This window comes from Cherax quadricarinatus, chromosome 14 (assembly GCF_038502225.1).
Source record: "Cherax quadricarinatus isolate ZL_2023a chromosome 14, ASM3850222v1, whole genome shotgun sequence".
Lineage (NCBI taxonomy): Eukaryota > Metazoa > Arthropoda > Malacostraca > Decapoda > Parastacidae > Cherax > Cherax quadricarinatus.
This window is the reverse complement of record NC_091305.1, coordinates 26,645,548-26,672,218: the sequence shown is the minus strand read 5'-3', so window position 1 is coordinate 26,672,218 and position 26,671 is coordinate 26,645,548. Positions and strand designations below refer to the sequence as shown.

Below are 26,671 nucleotides of genomic sequence, written 5' to 3'. Positions count from 1 at the left end.
GACGATGTAATCAGTCCATCACCCTTAAAGTCGTAGAATTTGAGGTTGTCAGTCCCTCGGCCTGGAGAAGTTCAGTTCCATAGTCAGGAACTATCTGAAGATCAAGCGACAGTGCGGAGACTTAAATACTGTCGGAAGGAGAGGTGCAGGGTAGTAGTAGTAGTAGTAGTAGTAGTAGTAGTGTAGTAGAGGCAACTGAGAGGTCATGTCCCTCTCAGATCCAACCCTTCTCACTTGAAAAGCTTGTCCAAGGTGTTTTCTGTACCAAGATGCCACGTGTTGCAGTGTCTGACAAGATGAACATCAAAATGGTATACAATACCGACAGGTTGTTAGGTAAGACACATATGCAACAGTTAGACATCTTTATTCCGAAACGTTTCGCCTACACAGTAGGCTTCTTCAGTCGAATACAGAAAGTAGGCAGGAGCAGTAGAGATGTGAAGACGATGTAATCAGTCCATCACCCTTAAAGTCGTAGAATTTGAGGTTGTCAGTCCCTCGGCCTGGAGAAGTTCAGTTCCATAGTCAGGAACTATCTGAAGATCAAGCGACAGTGCGGAGACTTAAATACTGTCGGAAGGAGAGGTGCAGGGTAGTACTATGGAACTGAGTTCTAGTAGCCGAGGGAAGAGACTTTAAGGGTCATGATTACATCGTCTTCACATCTCTACTGCTCCTGCCTACTTTCTGTATTCGACTGAAGAAGCCTACTGTGTAGGCGAAACGTTTCGGAATAAAGATGTCTAACTGTTGCATATGTGTCTTACCTAACAACCTGTCGGTATTGTATACCATTTTGATGTTCATCTTGTCAGACACTGCAACACGTGGCATCTTGGTACAGAAAACACCTTGGACAAGCTTTTCAAGTGAGAAGGGTTGGATCTGAGAGGGACATGACCTCTCAGTTGCCTCTCACTACTACTACTACTACTACTACTACTACTACTACCTGCACCTCTCCTTCCGACAGTATTTAAGTCTCCGCACTGTCGCTTGATCTTCAGATAGTTCCTGACTATGGAACTGAACTTCTCCAGGCCGAGGGACTGACAACCTCAAATTCTACGACTTTAAGGGTGATGGACTGATTACATCGTCTTCACATCTCTACTGCTCCTGCCTACTTTCTGTATTCGACTGAAGAAGCCTACTGTGTAGGCGAAACGTTTCGGAATAAAGATGTCTAACTGTTGCATATGTGTCTTACCTAACAACCTGTCGGTATTGTATACCATTTTGATGTTCATCTTGTCAGACACTGCAACACGTGGCATCTTGGTACAGAAAACACCTTGGACAAGCTTTTCAAGTGAGAAGGGTTGGATCTGAGAGGGACATGACCTCTCAGTTGCCTCTCACTACTACTACTACTACTACTACTACTACTACTACCCAGCACCTCTCCTTCCGACAGTATTTAAGTCTCCGCACTGTCGCTTGATCTTCAGATAGTTCCTGACTATGGAACTGAACTTCTCCAGGCCGAGGGACTGACAACCTCAAATTCTACGACTTTAAGGGTGATGGACTGATTACATCGTCTTCACATCTCTACTGCTCCTGCCTACTTTCTGTATTCGACTGAAGAAGCCTACTGTGTAGGCGAAACGTTTCGGAATAAAGATGTCTAACTGTTGCATATGTGTCTTACCTAACAACCTGTCGGTATTGTATACCATTTTGATGTTCATCTTGTCAGACACTGCAACACGTGGCATCTTGGTACAGAAAACACCTTGGACAAGCTTTTCAAGTGAGAAGGGTTGGATCTGAGAGGGACATGACCTCTCAGTTGCCTCTCACTACTACTACTACTACTACTACTACTACTACTACCCTGCACCTCTCCTTCCGACAGTATTTAAGTCTCCGCACTGTCGCTTGATCTTCAGATAGTTCCTGACTATGGAACTGAACTTCTCCAGGCCGAGGGACTGACAACCTCAAATTCTACGACTTTAAGGGTGATGGACTGATTACATCGTCTTCACATCTCTACTGCTCCTGCCTACTTTCTGTATTCGACTGAAGAAGCCTACTGTGTAGGCGAAACGTTTCGGAATAAAGATGTCTAACTGTTGCATATGTGTCTTACCTAACAACCTGTCGGTATTGTATACCATTTTGATGTTCATCTTGTCAGACACTGCAACACGTGGCATCTTGGTACAGAAAACACCTTGGACAAGCTTTTCAAGTGAGAAGGGTTGGATCTGAGAGGGACATGACCTCTCAGTTGCCTCTCACTACTACTACTACTACTACTACTACTACTACTACTACTCCCCTGCACCTCTCCTTCCGACAGTATTTAAGTCTCCGCACTGTCGCTTGATCTTCAGATAGTTCCTGACTATGGAACTGAACTTCTCCAGGCCGAGGGACTGACAACCTCAAATTCTACGACTTTAAGGGTGATGGACTGATTACATCGTCTTCACATCTCTACTGCTCCTGCCTACTTTCTGTATTCGACTGAAGAAGCCTACTGTGTAGGCGAAACGTTTCGGAATAAAGATGTCTAACTGTTGCATATGTGTCTTACCTAACAACCTGTCGGTATTGTATACCATTTTGATGTTCATCTTGTCAGACACTGCAACACGTGGCATCTTGGTACAGAAAACACCTTGGACAAGCTTTTCAAGTGAGAAGGGTTGGATCTGAGAGGGACATGACCTCTCAGTTGCCTCTCACTACTACTACTACTACTACTACTACTACTACCTGCACCTCTCCTTCCGACAGTATTTAAGTCTCCGCACTGTCGCTTGATCTTCAGATAGTTCCTGACTATGGAACTGAACTTCTCCAGGCCGAGGGACTGACAACCTCAAATTCTACGACTTTAAGGGTGATGGACTGATTACATCGTCTTCACATCTCTACTGCTCCTGCCTACTTTCTGTATTCGACTGAAGAAGCCTACTGTGTAGGCGAAACGTTTCGGAATAAAGATGTCTAACTGTTGCATATGTGTCTTACCTAACAACCTGTCGGTATTGTATACCATTTTGATGTTCATCTTGTCAGACACTGCAACACGTGGCATCTTGGTACAGAAAACACCTTGGACAAGCTTTTCAAGTGAGAAGGGTTGGATCTGAGAGGGACATGACCTCTCAGTTGCCTCTCACTACTACTACTACTACTACTACTACTACTACTACTACTACTACCCTGCACCTCTCCTTCCGACAGTATTTAAGTCTCCGCACTGTCGCTTGATCTTCAGATAGTTCCTGACTATGGAACTGAACTTCTCCAGGCCGAGGGACTGACAACCTCAAATTCTACGACTTTAAGGGTGATGGACTGATTACATCGTCTTCACATCTCTACTGCTCCTGCCTACTTTCTGTATTCGACTGAAGAAGCCTACTGTGTAGGCGAAACGTTTCGGAATAAAGATGTCTAACTGTTGCATATGTGTCTTACCTAACAACCTGTCGGTATTGTATACCATTTTGATGTTCAGTAGAAGTAGTAGTAGTAGTAGTAGTAGTAATGGAACTAAGGAGGTGAGGCAAGAGAGGGACCTGCTGGCATCAAGTAACACCAGTTCCCAGGATGGGTAATATCCTCTTGCTTAGTAATTTTGAAATACTGTAACTACCGGATTTTTGCTTTATAGTGTTACTGACAGAAATTATAACACTATAAAGCAAAAATCCGGTAGTTACAGTATTTCAAAATTACTAAGCAAGAGGATATTACCCATCCTGGGAACTGGTGTTACTTGATGCCAGCAGGTCCCTCTCTTGCCTCACCTCCTTAGTTCCATTACTACTACTACTACTACTACTACTACTACTACTACTACTACTACCACCTCTACCCACGCATCACTTCACCTGACTCCCGCCACTATATATATGTGGCGGGAGTCAGGTGAAGTATGTGTGTTTTCTTAGTTTTCTCTGTATTAGGACTGAAGAAGCCACTCGTGGCGAAACGTTTCCTTTAATAAATGTCCTGAACTGTACATAAGTGTCTTTTTCCACATCTTGTCGGTATCACCATACCATTTCCTCAATTATATTCCTGTCGACCATGTACTTGCTTGATACTACTTTCTCAACTTTTTGAAAATCAATTGGATGGTTAAAATCTCTTACATGAATAAATAGAGCATTGGAATCTTTTCCAGTTCTAATGCTATATTTATGTTGTTTTAATCTTAGTTCGAGATTTTTACCAGTTTGACCGTAATAAACATTATCGCAAATTTTACAAGGAATCTTACAGACACATCCATCAGCATTTTGGGGGGAATTCTTTATCAAAAGTTTTTTTGTAAAGTAAAAGGACACAAGTGCAACTAATGTGACATTTATTGTGGCAACGTTTCGCTCTCCAGGAGCTTTATCAAGCCATTACAAACAATACATGGACACAGAGGGTATATAAAGGTTCAGAGTGAGGTGAATACTAGTGAGGTACCATTTCGATGTTCACTAGTGGTAGTAGTAGTGGTAGTGACAAAAGTAGAGCAATTAATTCGTACATGAGTAAAAGGATATAAAAGCTATTACTTGGGTAACATAAAAATAGGTTGGACAAATATAAACTGGAATGAGGCAGCTTGTTTCAGTGTTCATTCTCTGTGCTTTGTGTAGTATAACACTAGTGAACATCGAAATGGTACCTCACTAGTATTCACCTCACTCTGAACCTTTATATACCCTCTGTGTCCATGTATTGTTTGTAATGGCTTGATAAAGCTCCTGGAGAGCGAAACGTTGCCACAATAAATGTCACATTAGTTGCACTTGTGTCCTTTTACTTTACATATTGTCGGTAATTCTACCAACTTTATTACAAAAGTTTTTTTACTGTATCAAGATTTTTGAATACAACTTTAATATTAAAAGTCTTGAGAAGAGAAGGCATATCAACCAAGTTTTCATGGTAAGGGAGAACCAACATATTTTTAGTTGAATAAGGCTGGTTGTCCCTTTTTGAATTGTAAAAAGTATTTCTAGCAACTTTAAAAGATTTATCAATTACATTTCTTGGGTATTTTAAATCATTACCTATTTCATAAATTTTGGGTAGAATAGTTTGTGGGTGAGTTGTGCAAAGGACCTATCCAGTTGGGTTGGCGCACGTCAGGTGTTTAACCGTTGTGGGATCTGATAGTGAGGTGTTGGCCAGACCCCTTATATAGCTTCCTTGGATGCTTTACTTTCATAGTTCCTTGATAATGTGAGTAGTCACGAAAGCGTTTGGAATTTCTCTATTCTTTCAGAGTGGTTGTTTTGCATATTCTGAAATCACCTGTTTACTGTGATCTTATTGCATATATATATATATATATATATATATATATATATATATATATATATATATATATATATATATATATATATATATATAGTATATATATATATATATACATATACATATATGCAAAACAACCACTCTGAAAGAATAGAGAAATTTCAAGCGCTTTCGTGACTACTCACATTATCAAGGAACTATGAAAGTGAAGCATCCAAGGAAGCTATATAAGGGGTCGGCCAGCACCTCACTATCAGATCCCACAACGGTTAAACACGTGACGCGCGGCGAGCCAACTTGGACACGTCCTTTGCAAAACTCACCCCCAAGCTATTTATTTGTCCAGTGTATTATTAAATTCTACCCAAATTCTATTAATTATAAATGGATCTAATTTATATAAACCAAAGGAAATATTCATATTATTGTCAAAACTGCTTTTTATGAAACATGATTCAATTATATTCCTGTCGACCATGGACTTGCTTGATACTACTTTCTCAACTTTTTGAAAATCAATTGGATGGTTAAAATCTCTTACATGAATAAATAGAGCATTGGAATCTTGTCCAGTTCTAATGCTATATTTATGTTGTTTTAATCTTAGTTCGAGATTTTTACCAGTTTGACCGTAATAAACTTTATCGCAAATTTTACAAGGAATCTTATAGACACATCCATCAGCATTTTGAGGGGAATTCTTAATCAAAAGTTTTTTTACTGTATCAAGATTTTTGAATACAACTTTAATATTAAAAGTCTTAAGAAGAGAAGGCATATCAACCAAGTTTTCATGGTAAGGGAGAACCAACATATTTTTAGTTGAATAAGGCTGGTTGCTCTTTTTTGGATTATAAAAAGTGTTCCTAGCAACTTTAAAAGATTTATCAATTACATTTCTTGGGTATTTTAAATCATTACCTATTTCATAAATTTTGGATATTTCCTCATCTATGAACTCAGGACTACAAATTCGTAAAGCTCTCAAAAACATTGATGAGAAAACAGACAGTTTGACTCTATCTTGATGCGAGGAATAATAGTGGACATAGGAACAGTTATTTGTAGGTTTTCTGTAAATTTTAAATTTGAATTCATTATTACCCTTAATAATTAAAACATCTAGAAAAGGCAATGAGTTATTTTCTTCAAACTCAACAGTAAAGTTTATAGAATGGGCTAAGCTATTTAATTTTCCAAGAAAATGGTGTATATCTACATTTTTGGGCATAAGAAAACTTGGTTGATATGCCTTCTCTTAAGACTTTTAATATTAAAGTTGTATTCAAAAATCTTGATACAGTAAAAAAACTTTTGATTAAGAATTCCCCTCAAAATGCTGATGGATGTGTCTATAAGATTCCTTGTAAAATTTGCGATAAAGTTTATTACGGTCAAACTGGTAAAAATCTCGAACTAAGATTAAAACAACATAAATATAGCATTAGAACTGGACAAGATTCCAATGCTCTATTTATTCATGTAAGAGATTTTAACCATCCAATTGATTTTCAAAAAGTTGAGAAAGTAGTATCAAGCAAGTCCATGGTCGACAGGAATATAATTGAATCATGTTTCATAAAAAGCAGTTTTGACAATAATATGAATATTTCCTTTGGTTTATATAAATTAGATCCATTTATAATTAATAGAATTTGGGTAGAATTTAATAATACACTGGACAAATAAATAGCTTGGGGGTGAGTTTTGCAAAGGACGTGTCCAAGTTGGCTCGCCGCGCGTCACGTGTTTAACCGTTGTGGGATCTGATAGTGAGGTGCTGGCCGACCCCTTATATAGCTTCCTTGGATGCTTCACTTTCATAGTTCCTTGATAATGTGAGTAGTCACGAAAGCGCTTGGAATTTCTCTATTCTTTCAGAGTGGTTGTTTTGCATATTTTGAAATCACCTGTTTACTGTGATCTTATTGCATATATATATATATATATATATATATATATATATATATATATATATATATATATATATATATATATATATATATATATATATATATATATATATATATATATATATATATGTTAGGTAAGACACATATGCAACAGTTAGACAACTTTATTCCGAAACGTTTCGCCTACACAGTAGGCTTCTTCAGTCGAATACAGAAAGTAGGCAGGAACAGTAGAGATGTGAAGACGATGTAATCAGTCCATCACCCTTAAAGTCGTAGAATTTGAGGTTGTCAGTCCCTCGGCCTGGAGAAGTTCAGTTCCATAGTCAGGAACTATCTGAAGATCAAGCGACAGTGCGGAGACTTAAATACTGTCGGAAGGAGAGGTGCAGGGTAGTAGTAGTAGTAGTAGTAGTAGTAGTAGTAGTAGTAGTAGTAGTGAGAGGCAACTGAGAGGTCATGTCCCTCTCAGATCCAACCCTTCTCACTTGAAAAGCTTGTCCAAGGTGTTTTCTGTACCAAGATGCCACGTGTTGCAGTGTCTGACAAGATGAACATCAAAATGGTATACAATACCGACAGGTTGTTAGGTAAGACACATATGCAACAGTTAGACAACTTTATTCCGAAACGTTTCGCCTACACAGTAGGCTTCTTCAGTCGAATACAGAAAGTAGGCAGGAACAGTAGAGATGTGAAGACGATGTAATCAGTCCATCACCCTTAAGGGTGATGGACTGATTACATCGTCTTCACATCTCTACTGTTCCTGCCTACTTTCTGTATTCGACTGAAGAAGCCTACTGTGTAGGCGAAACGTTTCGGAATAAAGTTGTCTAACTGTTGCATATGTGTCTTACCTAACAACCTGTCGGTATTGTATACCATTTTGATGTTCATATATATATATATATATATATATATATATATATATATATATATATATATATATATATATATATATATATATATATATATGTATGTATGTATGTATGTATGCAAAACAACCACTGTGAAAGAATAATGAAATTCCAAGCGCTTTCGTGACTACTCACATTATCAAGGAACAATATAAGTGATGCATCAAAGGAAGGCATATAAAGGGTCTAGACCACACCTCACCATCACATCCCACAACAAAGCAACACCTGACGTGCGACTCATAAGAAAGGGAACACTACAGGAGACCCGGTGGCCCAACTAGACAGGTTCTTCATGCAACCCACAAACAAACTATTCTACCCAAGAATTAAGATTTATTATTTGTCCATTGTATTATTAAATTCTTCCCAAATTCTATTAATTATAAATGAATCTAATTTATATAAACCAAAAGAAATATTCACATTATTGTCAAAACTGCTTTTTATGAAACAAGATTCAATTATATATAAAATCTCTCACATGAATAAATAGAACATTGGAATCTTGTCCAGTTCTAATGTTATATTTATGCTGTTTTAATCTTAGTTCGAGACTTTTACCTATTTATTCATGTGAGAGATTTTAACCATCAAACTGATTTTCAAAAAGTTGAGAAAGTTGTATTAAGCAAGTCCAAGCGCTTGGAATTTCATTATTCTTTCACAGTAGTTGTTTTGCATATTCTGAAATCACCTTATTGCATATATATATATATATATATATATATATATATATATATATATATATATATATATATATATATATATATATATATATGTATATATATATATATATATATATATATATATATATATATATATATATATATATATATATATATATATATATATATATATATACATATATGGAAGTACCACCTCTATAGCTGGAATGGGGACCCTCATCCTCAGAGAAGACAATAAACGTACCTCAGGAAAACCTCAAGGTTCTCCCCGGAGCTGTTTGAATATTTTCTTCTCCTACCACCGCTATATATTTTATATTCTATGTGAACATTTATTAATAAACAGAATACATTTACAGAATACATTTACAGAAAAAAACATAAACATGAATACAATGGCACAATGTATCAAAGATCATGAATTTCCTCCAGCTCCTCCGAGGCTGGACACGAGCCAAGTATGCAGCAAGCATTTCCCCTCTGGATGGCTATGCTGAGGCGCTGGAACATAAAAGTGGCTGCCCTTGGGTCCCTGGTGGTGTCGATGAGTCTGGAACCCAATTCTTTAAGGAAACGTGTGGCATTTTTTCCCCATGATCCCAAGGTCTCTGATCCCACTGGGACAAATTGATACTGTTGGCTTATGTCCCTGTACTTGCTGATCTTGTACTCCTCCCTGTGGTCAGTAGCTCCTCCCTGTCGCCCCACACTGTGATGGATATAGGTGTCAGCCAGTGTGGACACACAGGTATAGTCCCATGCTAAGAGCTTGCCATTCTTCCAAGGATAGATGGTGATCCCGTCGGGGCAGTTTGCTGGGTTGTGGGTATTGTTGGCTGCTAGTGATCGGGGCTCCCTCTCGGCTGGGCATCCAGCTGTAGCAAGGGTTCTCTTAATGATGTCGTTGATCTCATTGTGTCTTGCATGCCAGCCCTTGGTTTTGGAACAGTTAAGACCATGTAGACCGTATTGGTCTGCTTGCACTTCGCCGCAAATACACGTATATTCTGTGTGAATTGGGGCAGCAAGGCGCAGAGCCACTGCAATACGGAGGGTCGAGTCGAGTTTATATATATATATATATATATATATATATATATATATATATATATATATATATATATATATATATATATATGTCGTGCCGAATATGTAAAACTGGTCAATTAGCAAGAATTCATTTAAAATTAAGTCCTTTCTAAAATTTTCTCTTATACGTTTAAAGATATATTTTTTTCATTAATGTTGATGTAAAAATTTATAATTTTGCATCAAAAGGAACTTAGAAAACTTACCTAACCTTATTATAACAAGAACAATTTATTTTAGCCTAACCCAACTAAATATATTTTAGATTTGTTTACAATAATTTAATACTAAACAAACAGAGTGAAATACATTTTTTTCGTTAGGTTCAGAATGATTTTGGAGAAATTATTGCATACACAAATTTTCACTTGTCCTAAATGGCAAGATGAGCGTTGCTATTTAAGCCAAGATTGCAAGTTCTGCCGATTCGGCACGACATATATATATAAATATATATATATATATATATATATATATATATATATATATATATATATATATATATATATATATATATATATATATATATATATATATATGCTTAGTGTGGCTATCCACATATGTATTATAAATATAAGTTAATTTCGTGCAGTAAGCGTTCATCTTTCTGTACGTTATGATAAAACTTCTATACATTTGAAGAAGGTTACAGTAGATGTTAGTGGCAACAACACGGGAGTTAATCGCTCGTCTAACAAGAAGAAAGAAATGCTGAATGGTTAATTTAGTAACGAAGCCATGATAGATGAGACCCGCCTCCTCAACTCCCTCCACAAGTGAATCTGGAAACGTATTAATTAAATTTTTGTTATCAAAACTCTCATAAGTAAATGCTAGATTTTTGAAAAAGAATTTAATTATGATTTTATAAAGTGAAGCATTGAAACCCAGCATGTTCGTAGAGCCTTATATTCAGACCTTGCATGCGGTCTAGTTATATAAGTAGTTAACACATACTTAGCACTTTATGCTTAGTTGAGAGGGACGTGGATCGTTCATGCTCAGTTGCAGGAGCTGGTCTCACCAGTTCTAGAGAGGTGAGTATTTGTGTAAATGAGATGTGATAAATTCCTCGTGGGCCTACCTGGGACCTCACAACAGATATCAATTTTCCATAACTTTTAAAGGGGCGGACTGGTAAACCAGGGAAAGGCCTCGCTCAGATGACCAAAAGTTCCAGTGGCGGGTCATCATATGACTACATAAGACCCGTCAGGAAACACTTGTCTTGTTTCTTGACTCATCATACCTAACCTAACTGCCACATTGTTGAAGGGCACTACACTATATTATTCTACGAAAAAACTACTAATATTAATTTAGAGAAAACCCTTGCACATACCTTCAGAGGAGTGTCACTGATAATACAGATGCTGACAAAGGCGATCGTGACAGCTACAACATTGACAGTCAGCTGGAACTGCAGGAACTTGGAAATAGAATCGTATACGTTCCTGCCCCACATTACTGCTTTCACAATGGAGGAGAAGTTGTCGTCTGTCAGCACGATGTCGCATGCCTCCTTGGCCACGTCCGTACCTGTGATCCCCTATGGAGTAGTAATCTTGAGATAAACTAGAGTGCCAGTGAGGGAATTAACTGTATCAGATTCATGTATCTGCAAAATGGGCTACTCACTTTTTGTGCCTGAGAATTATTATTGCTATATTTTGTAAATAATAACTTCATTAGCAGTGAATATGAACTTTGCTTCAGATTTGCTTTAGAAAAAGTTACAACTGCGATCCAAAACTTTATTTAAAAGTTTCTTAACAGCACACTAAAATACACTACGGTCTTTAATTTACATATCCCATTCTGCCGGAACCTTAGGGAGTTGCATATCTGAAAATTGCCAGTACTGACCATGGCGAAGCCGACGTCGGCCATCTTGAGTGCAGGTCCATCATTGGTGCCGTCACCAGTGACAGCAACAACCTGACTGGCAGTTCCTGACTTCGAGTTGATGATGCCCTTCACTAAGATATACTTGTCCTGTGGTGATGACCGCGCCAACACTCGCAGACGCGGCCACACTTGGTCTAACAACCTCTGAGAGACCTGTGTGTATACCCTTAGATTGTAAACCTGTTTATATTTGATAGCTATAAAAATATCTGCTCAGCTATCCCCTTATGTATGTTCTTGTAACTGTCGGTAATTACGTAATTTTGAGGATTCTTGTGATTTCTCCAGTCCATTGATTATTTTATCATTCAGATTTAACATTTTCAGTGAATATAGCATACAATAACGTTATTTTTTGCAGTTTATTTTAAAAAATTTACCACAGATTTTTTTCTGGCATTTTTTTAGTATTTCTTAAGTTTGCAAATGAAAACTAGTGTTTAATTTTTCTTCCTGACGTTAACTCGTAAAAACAAGTTTTCTTACTCAAATTATTTCTTATACATTATAAATTTGCAATTAGTTACCATGTATTCTCTCATCTTCCCAAAAAAAGGCCATTACTCGAGTTTTTAGACGTTCCTTGTTCTTGCTCCCCCTCCCCCATATGTTTTTAAGCGTATACCACATACCATAGCTCCATATAACAATTTTGGTCTAACATATGTTGGGAACAACATTTTAGTATTACCTTATCCATATATATCAAAGCTATACTCGTGCTATCCTGTCTTCAGTGATCATTGCGTCACGCAATTTGTTAGATATTGTGTTCTAACATCTACAACAAGATCTTCCTCTCAGAGATTATCATATTCTGCCAACAAACACATCTACTTATAGTTATACTGATAAATGTTGTAACATTAATTGGATTTCGAAACAGATATTTCAAAATCTAAATGAAACTGAAAAATAGATATGCAAATATAAAAAAAATGACAAAACTATTGAAAACTTTATGTTTTTTTAATCAATAAGAAATCTCTATTTACAGTGTATTAAATCTCATTATAAATACTAATTTACTGCTACAGCTTACTTAACTTGCTTAGATAAGACACTACTAAATGTTACCTTATAAACTAATCTTTAATCCTCATATATATAAATATATATATATAAATATATATATATAAATATATATATAAATATATATATATATATATATATATAGAGATTGGTGGATGAATTTGGTAGGGTGTGCAAAAGAAGAAAATTAAAGGTGAATACAGGAAAGAGTAAGGTTATGAGGATAACAAAAAGATTAGGTGATGAAAGATTGAATATCAGATATATATATATATATATATATATATATATATATATATATATATATACACACTGTGTGAGTTTACTGTAATCCCTAAAATAGGAAATAAAGTATTTTTGTCCATTCGATAAACGTTAAACCCCATTAATCAAAATTTTCTTCTTTTTTTCGGGCTTAACTGTAGCAACAACAGAAAATGCAAAAAACCACGGAACGAATGGAGGTTTAAACCCATGGCAAGTGAGTCCTGAAAATCCAGGACTCACAAATTTGGGTTCAAACCTCCACCCGTTCCGTGGTTTGTTTTCAATTGTGTTACTACTATTTCGTAAGGAAATGCAAAGGTTTGTTAAAAACCAGTTCTAGGTAGGAGTGTAATATTGTCTCACCTCACCCTTCTCGTCTCGTATCCTCTGATTGAACTCTTTACTGTCGATAACCAGGCCGTCATGACCAGGCTTGAGGATACCGCACTTGGTAGCGATGGATCTGGCAGTGTTCACGTTGTCACCTGTCACCATCCTCACCGTCACTCCGGCTCTCTCACACAGCCGGATGGCATCGGGAACCTACACAAAAGGCACATGGTATATTCACAGTATAACTTTCTCTGAATAAAACAAATTGGTTTAGAGCGTCATATATAGTGTTCGTGGCTAGATGGCCTCCATGCAGGGGCGAGTAGCCAACCAAAGTAAAAACACGACTTGTCGCCCTTTTAGCTTTAACCAGTCAATGTGACTTGATAAAAGCCCTAAATAAGTCGAAATGTCGTCTGTTAAAATGGCTTGTACTGCTGCCTGTATTTTACATTGCTAGCGCGTTTACCTCTTCCCTGACGGGGTCCTCCACACCAAGGATGCCCAGGAGAGTCAGATTGGAGACGATGGCATCTTCTTCTTCCCAATCCGGTGTCTTGCTGATCCTCATCTGGGGAAAAATTGTGTTTATACATGATACAGAAAACCATGGTGAAAGATGTCACTGCCACAGCTGTCTCTCCGGTAAATTAGATTTTTGCCCTCGAAGTGCTGGCTAGTTTATTGTGTACCCCATATTCATCCTGTGGACGGTAGCGCAAGAGCATATGGATACACAAAAGGCCTAGGAACTAGGCCCCAAAAGGGTTAACAGGAGTACATCTCGTTTTTATCTACAGTTCACTTATCTGCTACAAGCAAATTTAGGACACTTGCTTAATGTATCTGGTATCTTATTTTCATTAATAAGATACTTTGGCATGTCACATACGTTATTATATTATATAAGTGGACAGTTAACTCATAGTGTTCAAGATAGTGACCATAGGGCTGGCCACATAATTTGCATTTAATATGATCATTATCCACGTGCCTTCCACACTGCCAGAAGTACTTGTAACCAATCTAAGTCTGGCCACTACAACATCAGTCAGTCTGTTCACATTGCAAGTTACTCCATAAACGTACTTACCTACGTTCATGTTATCATAGTGGATTACAGATCTACTCAGACTTTTAATTGCATTCTCATAACATTCATTTTCATTATTTACTTCTCTCCTAATATTATCCCTAATGCTAGACACAGATATTCCAAAGTTATTTTCTACATTCTCCTTCAGGGCACTTTTCTTGGCTACATACATATCAGCTTTATCATGAAGGAGTAATCCAGAGTGAGAAGGGATCCTTTGCAATTGTACATGAATTCCCTTTTCCCGGATTTTTGGATATCTATACCTGGCTTTTCCAATGAGCATGTTGTTAGTCATCATGTGAGTTAAGAGTCTTCAGTGATGACATAGAATTAGTAATGATGATAGAGTCAAGCCCAGTGTCTCTTTGGCAACAGGTGTGGATGGTCGTAAACAACAATGGCGACACAGATGTTGGTCAGCATACATATCGCCATGTAATAAGAGTAATAATAAAAACCTCAATTGGAAATATTCGCATTATTCGATTTTATTTGGTTAGTCAAGGTTAAATCTATATAATATAACATTATATGTAACATAACATATGTGTCATCAGAACATGAAAATTTATGTACTGCTGTAGACTTTCCTCATTAAAAATTTACTTAAATTACCAGGTTACTTAAGTAAAGTTGTTTTGGAAAATCAGGACAAGGAAGGGCTAGACTGCGCAAATAAAAGTGTGTGGGTATGTGTATACTGACCTACCTGTGGTTGCAGGGGTCAGGTCACAGTTCCTGTGTGTGTGTGTGTGTGTGTGTGTGTGTGTGTGTGTGTGTGTGTGTGTGTGTGTGTGTGTGTGTGTGTGTGTGTGTGTGTGTACTCACCTAGTTGTGGTTGCGGGGGTCGTTCACAGCTCCTGACCCCGGAGCTGTGTGTGTGTGTGTGTGTATGTGTGTACTCACCTAGTTGTGGTTGCGGGGGTCGATTCACAGCTCCTGGCCCCGGAGCTGTGTGTGTGTGTATGTGTGTACTCACCTAATTGTGATTGCGGGGATCGAGTCACAGCTCCTGGCCCCGGAGCTGTGTGTGTTTGCACAAGACAAAATTTTTGTATTACCGTACATTTTAAAATAAATGCATCTGTTTTAGTTGAATGCATTTAATTTTTTAATACATGTAACAAATGTTCAAAATTTACCACTTTAGAGCCACTTAAAGAAAAAAACAACAGAGACTGAGAATAACATGCAAAATTCTCGCTTGATCAGGGATGCTCCCTAATCTCTGCACCTGGTTCATCTTTCCCTCAAAGGGCACGAAGTCTCTATAGGCAATCCCTATAGTGCGGAGTCCCTCGGAGGCCATGCGGTCGATGACATCCTTCTCCAACCTCTTCTGCTCCTCCATGCTGAGCCTAGTCACTTCACCTTGCTTGTTTAATATGTAAGCACACCTGGAAAATTTTAAATTATTATTATTATTATTATTACTGTTGTTGTTGTTGGCGTTGTCGTTTTGTTATTATTATGTTAATGAGGAAGCGCTCAACCCGTAGGGCTCGTACAGTGCCACGGAAATGAATGGTAATCAAGCTTGATCTAAGGAAAGGGACGGCAGCTCAAATTTCGTAAATCAAACGACCTTCCCCGCTATCAAAATAACCTTCACTGTACTGCGGCATTAAGAAATTGAGTCTGATGCGTACAGTGAGGCACAACTGACAGCAGGAAATCTGCAAATAAATAGTAGCTAGAACAATGTGATCGTTGTTTGAACAAGATATTCCAAGCTTCCTAAAAACCCACTCTGCTTATCCCAGTACATCTCGAGTCACAATTGTTGGAATTAGTCTTGTGTATAATTGTCTCCTTTCGATCCATTTTTTGTCCAACAAATCATAAAATTTATCAAGGAACATGTCAGCTCTGCAAATATAATGTTGACCTTAAATACACTGAGAGCCGAGAGTGACCATCACTAGTAATGATGACTCTTACCTTTTGACTACAATTTCTGAAGCTCCCTTCGTGAAGATCCTAAACCCTCCAGTACCCAAGGACACCACAGTTGACATGGACTTCCTAGCTGAGTTGAAGGTAAAAACTTTAACGAACTTGTCCTCTGGGTAGGCGTTCCTTAGGGTCTGGTAGTTACGTCCCAGGTCCATCACAAAACCAAGTAGTGCACATTCGGTCTTGTTGCCTATTTGTTTAGGTAGTTCTCCTGGATTGTCTGAGGGAACAACCTTGGAAGTGTAGTTAGTGTTGATGCAGATGGCCAACACTATCAGCTCTGCGACATTTGAAGGAAGAGCCTCATACTTGGGCAGCGTCCTGATTAATGAGATGCCATTAAAAGTATTTGGTAAAGTTATGATTACTGATATAGTCGGGCATTTGCTACTAATATTATGAATAAACAATGAAACATCATAAGAAATTTAATCAAATATATACAATTTTTGCCTGAAATTATATATATATATATATATATATATATATATATATATATATATATATATATATATATATATATATATATATATATATATATATATACATATATATATATATATATATATATATATATATATATATATATAAATATATATATATATATATATATATATATATACATATATATATATATATATATATATATATATATATATATATATATATATATATATATATATATATATATATATATATATATATGTCGTGCCGAATAGGCAGAACTTGCGATCTTGGCTTAAACAGCAACGCTCATCTTGCCATATAGGACAAGCGAAAATTTGTGTATGCAATAATTTCGCCAAAATCATTCTGAACCTAACGAAAAAAATATATTTCACTGTGTTTGTTTAGTATTAAATTATTGTAAACAAATCTAAAATATAATTAGTTAGGTTAGGCTAAAATAAATTGTCCTTGTTATAATAAGGTTAGGTAAGTTTTCTAAGATTCTTTTGGTGCAAAACTAAAAATTTTTACATTAACGTTAATGAAAAAATATATCTTTAAACATATAAGAGAAAATTTCAGAAATGACTTAATTTTAAATGAGTTCTTGCTAATTGACCAGTTTTACATATTCGGCACGACATATATATATATATTTATATATATATATATATATATATATATATATATATATATATATATATATATATATATATATATATATATATATATATATATATATGCAAAACAACCACTGTGAAAGAATAGAGAAGTTCCAAGTGCATTCGTGACTACTCACATTTTCAAGGAACAATGAAAGTAGAGAATCAAAGGAAGGTATATAAGGGGTCTAGCCCACACCTCACTATCAGATCCCACAACAAAGGAACATCTGACAGGCGACTCATAAGAAAGGGAACACTGCAGCAGGCCCGCCGTCCCAACTAGACAGGTCCTTCATACAACCCACCAACAAACTATTCTAGCCAAGAAATAAGAATTTTAAAAATTATTATTTGTCCAATGTATTATTAAATTCGTCCCAAATTCTATTAATTATAAATGGATCTAATTTATATAAACTAAAGGAAATATTCATATTATTGTCAAAACTGCTTTTTATGAAACAAGATTCAATTATATTCCTGTCGACCATGGACTTGCTTGATACAACTTTCTCAACTTTTTGAAAATCAAGTGGATGGTTAAAATGTCTCTCATAAATAAATAGAGGTTTGGAATCTTGTCCAGTTCTAATACTATATTTATGTTGTTTTAATCTTAGTTCGAGATATTTACCAGTTTGACCGTAATAAACTTTATCGCAAATTTTACAAGGAATCTTATAGACACATCCATCAGCATTTTGGGGGGAATTCTTTATCAAAAGTTTTTTTACTGTATCAAGATTTTTGAATACAACTTTAATATTAAAAGTCTTAAGAAGAGAAGGCATACCAACCAAGTTTTCATGGTAAGGGAGAACCAACATATTTTTAGTTGAATAAGGCTGGGTGTCCCTTTTTGGATTGTAAAAAGTATTTCTAGCAACTTTAAAAGATTTATCAATACCCAAGAAACGTAATTGATAAATCTTTTAAAGTTGCTAGAAATACTTTTTACAATCCAAAAAGGGACAACCAGCCTTATTCAACTAAAAATATGTTGGTCCTCCCTTACCATGAAAACTTGGTTGATATGCCTTCTCTTCTTAAGACTTTTAATATTAAAGTTGTATTCAAAAATCTTGATACAGTAAAAAAACTTTTGATAAAGAATTCTCCCCAAAATGCTGATGGATGTGTCTATAAGATTCCTTGTAAAATTTGCGATAAAGTTTATTACCGTCAAACTGGTAAAAATCTCGAACTAAGATTAAAACAACATAAATATAGTATTAGAACTGGACAAGATTCCAATCCTCTATTTATTTATGAGAGAGATTTTAACCATCCAATTGATTTTCAAAAAGTTGAGAAAGTTGTAACAAGCAAGTCCATGGTCGACAGGAATATAATTGAATCTTGTTTCATAAAAAGCAGTTTTGACAATAATATGAATATTTCCTTTAGTTTATATAAATTAGATCCATTTATAATTAATAGAATTTGGGAAGAATTTAATAATACATTAGACAAATAATAATTTTTAAAATTCCTATTTCTTGGCTAGAATACTTTGTTGGTGGGTTGTGTTAAGGACCTGTCTAGTTGGGCCGGCGGGCCTGCTGCAGTGTTCCCTTTCTTATGAGTCGCGCGTCAGGTGTTTTCTTTGTTGTGGAATCTCATAGTGAGGTGTGGGCTAGACCCCTTATATACCTTCCTTTGATGCTCTACTTTCATTGTTCCTTGATAATGTGAGTAGTCACGAATGCGCTTGGAACTTCTCGATTCTTTCACAGTGGTTGTTTTGCATATTCTGAAATCACCTGTTTACTGTGATCTTATTGCATATATATATATATATATATATATATATATATATATATATATATATATATATATATATATATATATATATATATATATATATATATATATATATATATATATATATATATATGTCGTGCCGAATAGGCAGAACTTGCGATCTTGGCTTAAATAGCAACGCTCATCTTGCCATATAGGACAAGTGAAAATTTGTCTGTGCAATAATTTCGCCAAAATGATTCTGAACCTAACGAAAAAAATATATTTCACTGTGTTTGTTTAGTATTAAATTATTTTAAACGTATCTAAAATGTATTTAGTTGGGTTAAGCTAAAATAAATTGTTCGTGTTAAAGTAAGGTTAGGTAAGTTTTCTAAGTACCTTTTGATGCAAAATTATAAATTTTTACATTAACATTAATGAAAAAAATATATCTTTAAATGTATAAGAGAAAATTTTAGGAAGGACTTAGTTTTAAATGAGTTCTTGCTAATTGACCAGTTTTACATATTCGGCACGACATATATATATATATATATATATATATATATATATATATATATATATATATATATATATATATATATATATATATATACATATATATATATATATATATATATATATATATATATATATATATATATATATATATATATATATATATATATATATATATATATATATATATAAAGGCAAAAATTGTATATATTTGCTTAAATTTCTTTTATGGAGCCAATAATCTGCATGCACATTCTTATGAAGTTGTTTCGTCACGTTATTTTTTTCTCATTTTCAGTGTTCTTAAATGTCTGTTGATGGTTTATACGAGAGGATCTCACCTGTACATAGTGCTGGCGACGTTGGCAGCCACAACAGTCATGCGGTTGGTGGTGAGGGTACCTGTCTTGTCGGAACATATGGTTGTAGCATTACCCATGGTCTCACAGGCATCCAGGTGCCGCACCAGGTTGTTATCCTTCATCATTTTCTGCAACACATGCAACTCAGTAGGTAAAATGTCCAGTGATAATTTCCAAACGTGAAAATGGCTCTCTTCCTTGGTAGCTATTAATATCCATTGCACGTGCAGTTCATATATATATATATATATATATATATATATATATATATATATATATATATATATATATATATATATATATATATATATATATATATAAATATATATATACACATATATATATATATATATATATATATATATATATATATATATATATATATATATATATATATATATATATATATATATATATATATATATACCGTGCTGAATAGGTAAAACTTGCAATTTTGGTTTTAATGGTAACGCTCTTCTTGCCGAATAAGGCAAGCGAATATTTGTGTATGCAATAAATTAGCAAAAATAATTCTGAACCTAACTAAAAAATATATTTCAACGTGTTTGTTTAGTATTATATTATTGTAATCTTATCTAAAATATATTTAGTTGGATTAGGCTAAATTAAATTGCGCTTGTTATTATAAGGTTAGGTTAGTTTTCTAAGGTTCTTTTGGTACAAAATTATTAATTTTTACATTAACATAAATTAAAAATATATCTTTAAATGTATAAGAGAAATTTTTAGAAAGGACTTAATTTTAAACGAGTTCTTCCTAACTGACCAGTTTTACCTATTTGGCACCACACACACACACACACACACACACACACACACACACACACACACACACACACACACACACACACACACGAGTACGCACAGGTAAGGAGGGAGGCCCAGCGACAGTATGAAAATAACATAGCATCGAAAATCAAGACTGACCCGAAACTGTTGTATAGCCACAGCAGTAGGAAGATAACGGTCAAAGACTAGGTGATCAGACTGAGGACAGAAGGTGGAGAACTCACAAGAAATGATCAGGAGGTATGTGAGGAGCTATACAGGAGATTTAAGGAAGTTTTTACAGTAGAGACATGAAGGGCTCTGGGAAGACAGTAAAGAAGGGAACATCAAGAGGGAATATACCAACAAGTGTTGGATGACATACGAACAACAGAGGAGGAGGTGCAGAAACTGCTAAGTGACCTTGATACCTCAAAGGCGATGGGACTGGACAACATCTCCCCGTGGGTCCTTAGAGAAGGAGCAGAGATGCTGTGCGTGCCCCTAACCACAATCTTCAACACATCCCTTGAAACTGGGCAACTACCTGAGAATGGAAGACAGCAAATGTAGTCCCCATATTTAAGAAAGGAAGCAGAAATGAGACACTAAACTACAGACCTGTGTCTCTGACATGTATTGTGTGCAAAGTCATGGAGAAGATTATCAGGAGCCGAGTGGTGGAACACCTGGAACGGAACAAGATTATAAATGAAAACCAGCATGGGTTCATGGAAGGCAAATCCTGTGTCACAAACCTTCTGGAGTTTTATGACAAGGTAACAGAATTAAGACACGAGAGAGAGGGGTGGGTTGATTGCATTTTCCTTGACTGCAGGAAGGCCTTTGACACAGTTCCCCACAAGAGATTAGTGCAGAAGCTGGAGGATCAGGTGCATATAACAGGGAGGGCACTGCAATGGATCAGGGAATACCTGACAGGGAGGCAACAACGAGTCATGGTACGTGAAGAGGTATCACAGTGGGCGCCTGTGACGTGCGGGGTCCCACAGGGGTCAGTTCTAGGACCAGTGCTATTTTTGATATATGCGAACGACATGATGGAAGGAATAGACTCTGAAGTGGCCCTATTCGCAGATGATGTAAAGCTGATGAGAAGAATTAAATCGGATGAGGATGAGGCAGGACTGCAAAGAGACCTGGACAGGCTGGACATGTGGTCCAGAAACTGGCTTCTCGAATTCAACCCTGCCAAATGCAAAGTCATGAAGATTGGGGAGGGGCAAAGAAGACCGCACACAGAGTATAGGCTAGGTGGACAAAGACTACAGACCTCACTCAGGGGGGAAGACCCTGGGGTGACCATAACACCGAGCACGTCACCGGAGGCACACATCAACCAAATAACTGCTGCAGCGTACGGGCGCCTGGCAAACCTGAGAATAGCGTTCCTATATCTTAATAAGGAATCGTTCAAGACACTGTACACTGTGTATGTTAGGCCCATACTGGAGTATGCAGCACCAGTCTGGAACCCACACCTGGTCAAGCACGTCAAGAAGTTAGAGAAAGTACAAAGGTTTGCAACAAGGCTAATCCCAGAGCTCAGGGGAATGTCGTACGAGGAAAGGTTGAGGGAAATCGGACTGACGACACTGGAGGACAGAAGGGTCAGGGAAGACATGATAACGATATACAAGATACTACGGGGAATAGACAAGGTGGACAGAGATAGGATGTTCCAGAGAGGGGACACAGAAGCAAGGGGTCACAACTGGAAGCTGAAGACTCAGACGAGTCACAGGGACGTTAGGAAGTATTTCTTCAGTCATAGAGTCATCAGGAAGTGGAATAGCCTAGCAAGCGAAGTAGTGGAGGCAGGAACCATGCATAGTTTTAAGAAGAGGTATGACAAAGCTCAGGAAGCAGAGAGGGAGAGGACCTAGTAGCGATCAGTGAAGAGGCGGGGCCAGGAGCTGAGTCTTGACCCCTGCAACCACAATTAGGTAAGTACAATTAGGTGAGTACACACACACACACACACACACACACACACACACACACACACACACACACACACACACACACACACACACACACACACACACAAAAGGACATACAGTGGTGTGGATGACTCTAGGAATTTCAGCTGTGCCTGACATGCCAATCATAAATTTTACTTGACATGTATGTGACCTGACCAAATCTTCACTACATTTCCCTGCTTGATGTGCTGGGTCATGAGTGAGGTCTTCTGCTCTCCTATTATTTTTTCAATTCCTTGATAATGTGAGAAATTCACGAAAGAACCTGGAAATTCACTATTTTTCCCACCGTGATTATTTTTGCATAGGTTGTTAAATGTTCTAATATAAGTGAAGTGATACCCTAAACACTGAATCAGTGCCATTGATCGTGGGAATGAGATGTCGGTCAAGCTAGACTCAGAATAATATTCTTCCAACATATACAACTTTATAGAGTGCTTTTGTAAATTTTGTTTCTGGATGGAGTGCTGAGGCAGGAGACTTCTCCTGTGGCCACGATAGTTTAGATTTTTTTTTTTAAATTTCCTGTTATTTATATTTATTTATATTTATTCATAAAAATTTAATGACGCATGTTTTGTGAAACTCAACTACATGTCTATAACATTGTTCAGTATTAGTGTTATTCCTACTGTATATTAGTAAAGTCAATATATAATATTTCTGTGAGATATTCTTGACAGAAAATATTTTGAGTGATGAATACAGTTAAAGAGAATAAGTAACAAATCCCACTTGTTTATTTATGAGTTCTGGTGACAGCGCACTCAGCTCACACATTGAGTGTCTGTGGTTCGATCCGCGGTACGGCGTGTGTCCTTACACCTGCTGTCCCTATTCACCTAGCAGCAAGTAGGTACCTGGGTGTTAGCCGACTGGTGTGGGTCGCATCCAGGGGACAAGATTAACTTTTTGCCCGATATGTTCTGCATAACAAGGAGCTTTGTATATAGTATGTCGTTTAAGGTCTGTTTAAGTTACATTATGTACTTGTAGAAGTAAAGATTATTATTATTATTATTATTATTATTATTATTTTAAGGGGAGTTGTAAGGAGAGATCGACCTGTTATACTCTAAAATAAATTCTATTTGCTAAGTTAGGTTACGTTAGATTCGATTTAGTTAGGTTTTCTTATTATTACCTTGTTTGTTCAGCTGGTGTTCTAAATGGCAAGGATACAATTCATGAACATCATCTTCGAGGCTCTTAGGAGCTCCCAGCCTCACTCACTCTTGATGATCATTTTCCTCTCGCGGCTCTTACCTCTGGGGCTCCAGCTGCCAGCTGCACTCACCTTGACGGAGAAAGCCAGAGAGATGGTGACCGCCAGGGGCAGACCCTCCGGCACCGCCACCACCAACACCGTCACACCAATGATAAAAAAGTGCACAAATGAATTGATGTGCTTCACGCTGAACTTCCTCTTCTCCAGCACGTAGGTCTTCACGCTGAACTTCACCACCAGGATCACGATGGTCAACAGAGCTATTGCGGACCCTAAGCGAAAATTGCAATCAGAAAATTGTATAAATACTGAAAAAAATTATATGGTATTAAATGAATAAAAGAGGCTGCAGAATTAGACACTTGTGCAACATACGGGGTATCTAATTCTGTATCTTGACGGTATTGTATACCATTGACAATAACAGAAGAGGAGAAGATTGACCAGTGAAATTTATATATATATATATATATATATATATATATATATATATATATATATATATATATATATATATATATATATATATATATATATATATATATATATATATAGGTTGGTAAACAGCAACCGCCCAGGGAGGTACTACCGTCCTGCCAAGTGAGTGTACATCGAAAACCTGTAATTGTTTTACATGATGGTAGGATTGCTGGTGTCTATTGTCTGTCTCATAAACATGCAAGATTTCAGGTATGTCTTGCTACTACTACTTACACTTAGGTCACACTACACATACATGTACAAGCATATATATACACACCCCACTGAGTTTTCTTCTATTTTCTTTCTAGTTCTTGTTCTTGTTTATTTCCTCTTATCTCCATGGGGAAGTGGAACAGAATTCTTCCTCCGTAAGCCATGCGTGTTGTAGGAGGCGACTAAAATGCCGGGAGCAAGGGGCTAGTAACCCCTTCTCCCGTATAAATTACTAAATTTAAAAGAGAAACTTTCGTTTTGCTTTCTGGGCCACCCTGCCTCGGTGGGATGCGGCCGGTGCGTTGAAAGAAAGAAAAATATATATATATATAAGTAAGTAAGTAAGTAAGTAGAAATATAATAGCATTTAATCATTCAGTAATATGAAAATTTATTACTACCTCTTCAAATAAGTTTAAGTACGCGGTAAATAATAATAATAATAATAATAATAATAATAATAATAATAATAATAATAATAATAATAAAAATAATAATAATAAATCATCAAATATTAATAGTACTACTAATAATAATAATACTGGATAAAAGCTTAGGGAAGGTTTATTGGGTGTGCCTTCAGAATGGGATACCTACAAATAATAGACACAAAGGCAGTTCTGTGGATCCTTTATTGACAACGTTTCGCACACTGTGTGCGTGAACCTGCCGTCAACCTGTTTTTGACCTGGAAAAGTCCACTGCGTGAGTGCAACGTCGCCAGAGGGCAATTGTGCCTCTGTAGCATGAAAAAAAGTGCAAAGACAATCTTGTGAGGTATTCAGTGCAAAGACTGCTGTAAACTCGACCCTCCGTCCACTTAACAGTGAGACAGAAAATGCATCGAAATGTAATCACAAATTTCTTACACAAAAAAATAGAATAAAAAATTCACAATTCCGTGACTGGAATACACGAATAGCCCGCACATACAAGACGGGAACTTACAACGACGTTTCGGTCCGACCTGGACCATTAACTAGTGACTAGTTAATAGTCCAGGTCGGATTGAAACGTCCTCATAAGTATTCTTCCATGTAAAAGCCACCAGCCAAAAATAATAACTAAACTGCGAGTACTATGTTACCTACCTATAAATCGCACCACAATTACATTTTTTAAATTAACTTTTTTAAAGTTATGTTCGGAAGTTTTTATTTTTGTTTCGTTTTTAATTGACGAGAACTGGAAAGCATCAGTTACTACTGAAGGAATAACTCAGTGATCGAGGCATGAAATTGGCAGTAAAGGGGGGATCAGTTACGATCGGTGTTCCACAAGGATAGTTTTGGGTCCTTTGTTATTCCCCTTTGTTATTCTTGTCTTACCCGCATATCCAATTTGAAGAGCCAGTTTTGTGAGCTTCAGTTGTAGGACTGATTTGTTGCTTTTTTCTTCATTCTGAACTTTAACACTTCCTTTCTCCTTCGACTCCTTGCTTTTGTCTGTAAGAAATGAAGTTAACTCTAGTAAATGAAGTTATCTCTAGTAAATGAAGTTATCTCTAGTAAATGAAGTTATCTCTAGTAAATGAAGTTATCTCTAGCGAATGAAGTTTCTCTAGTAAATGGAGTTTTTTTTCTATTAAGTGAAGAATTATCTCTAGTGAATGAAATTATCTCTAGTCTCATACGAGAATGTAATCGTGGAAGTCCTGGATTTGGTGACATCAGAGCTGTAGCAGAATGTGTCTGAGCTTATTACTTGGCTGT

The 26,671-nt window shown here is 36.5% G+C and overlaps 1 protein-coding gene across 1 annotated transcript in view; it reads right to left on the bottom strand.

Moving 5' to 3' along the window:
• Positions 1-10,579: 10,579 nt before the first annotated feature.
• The window catches only part of LOC128698578 (plasma membrane calcium-transporting ATPase 4), a 131,598-nt gene continuing 115,506 nt past the window's right edge, over positions 10,580-26,671 (bottom strand). Inside the window, exons 9-18 of the mRNA XM_070085026.1 lie at positions 26,288-26,404; positions 24,333-24,535; positions 20,217-20,365; positions 16,481-16,816; positions 15,774-15,936; positions 13,910-14,011; positions 13,471-13,650; positions 11,767-11,961; positions 11,243-11,449; positions 10,580-10,591 (exon numbers count right to left, since the gene is read on the bottom strand). Coding sequence (XP_069941127.1) covers positions 10,580-10,591; positions 11,243-11,449; positions 11,767-11,961; positions 13,471-13,650; positions 13,910-14,011; positions 15,774-15,936; positions 16,481-16,816; positions 20,217-20,365; positions 24,333-24,535; positions 26,288-26,404 — 1,664 coding nt within the window. The remainder of the gene's footprint in view (positions 10,592-11,242; positions 11,450-11,766; positions 11,962-13,470; positions 13,651-13,909; positions 14,012-15,773; positions 15,937-16,480; positions 16,817-20,216; positions 20,366-24,332; positions 24,536-26,287; positions 26,405-26,671) is intronic.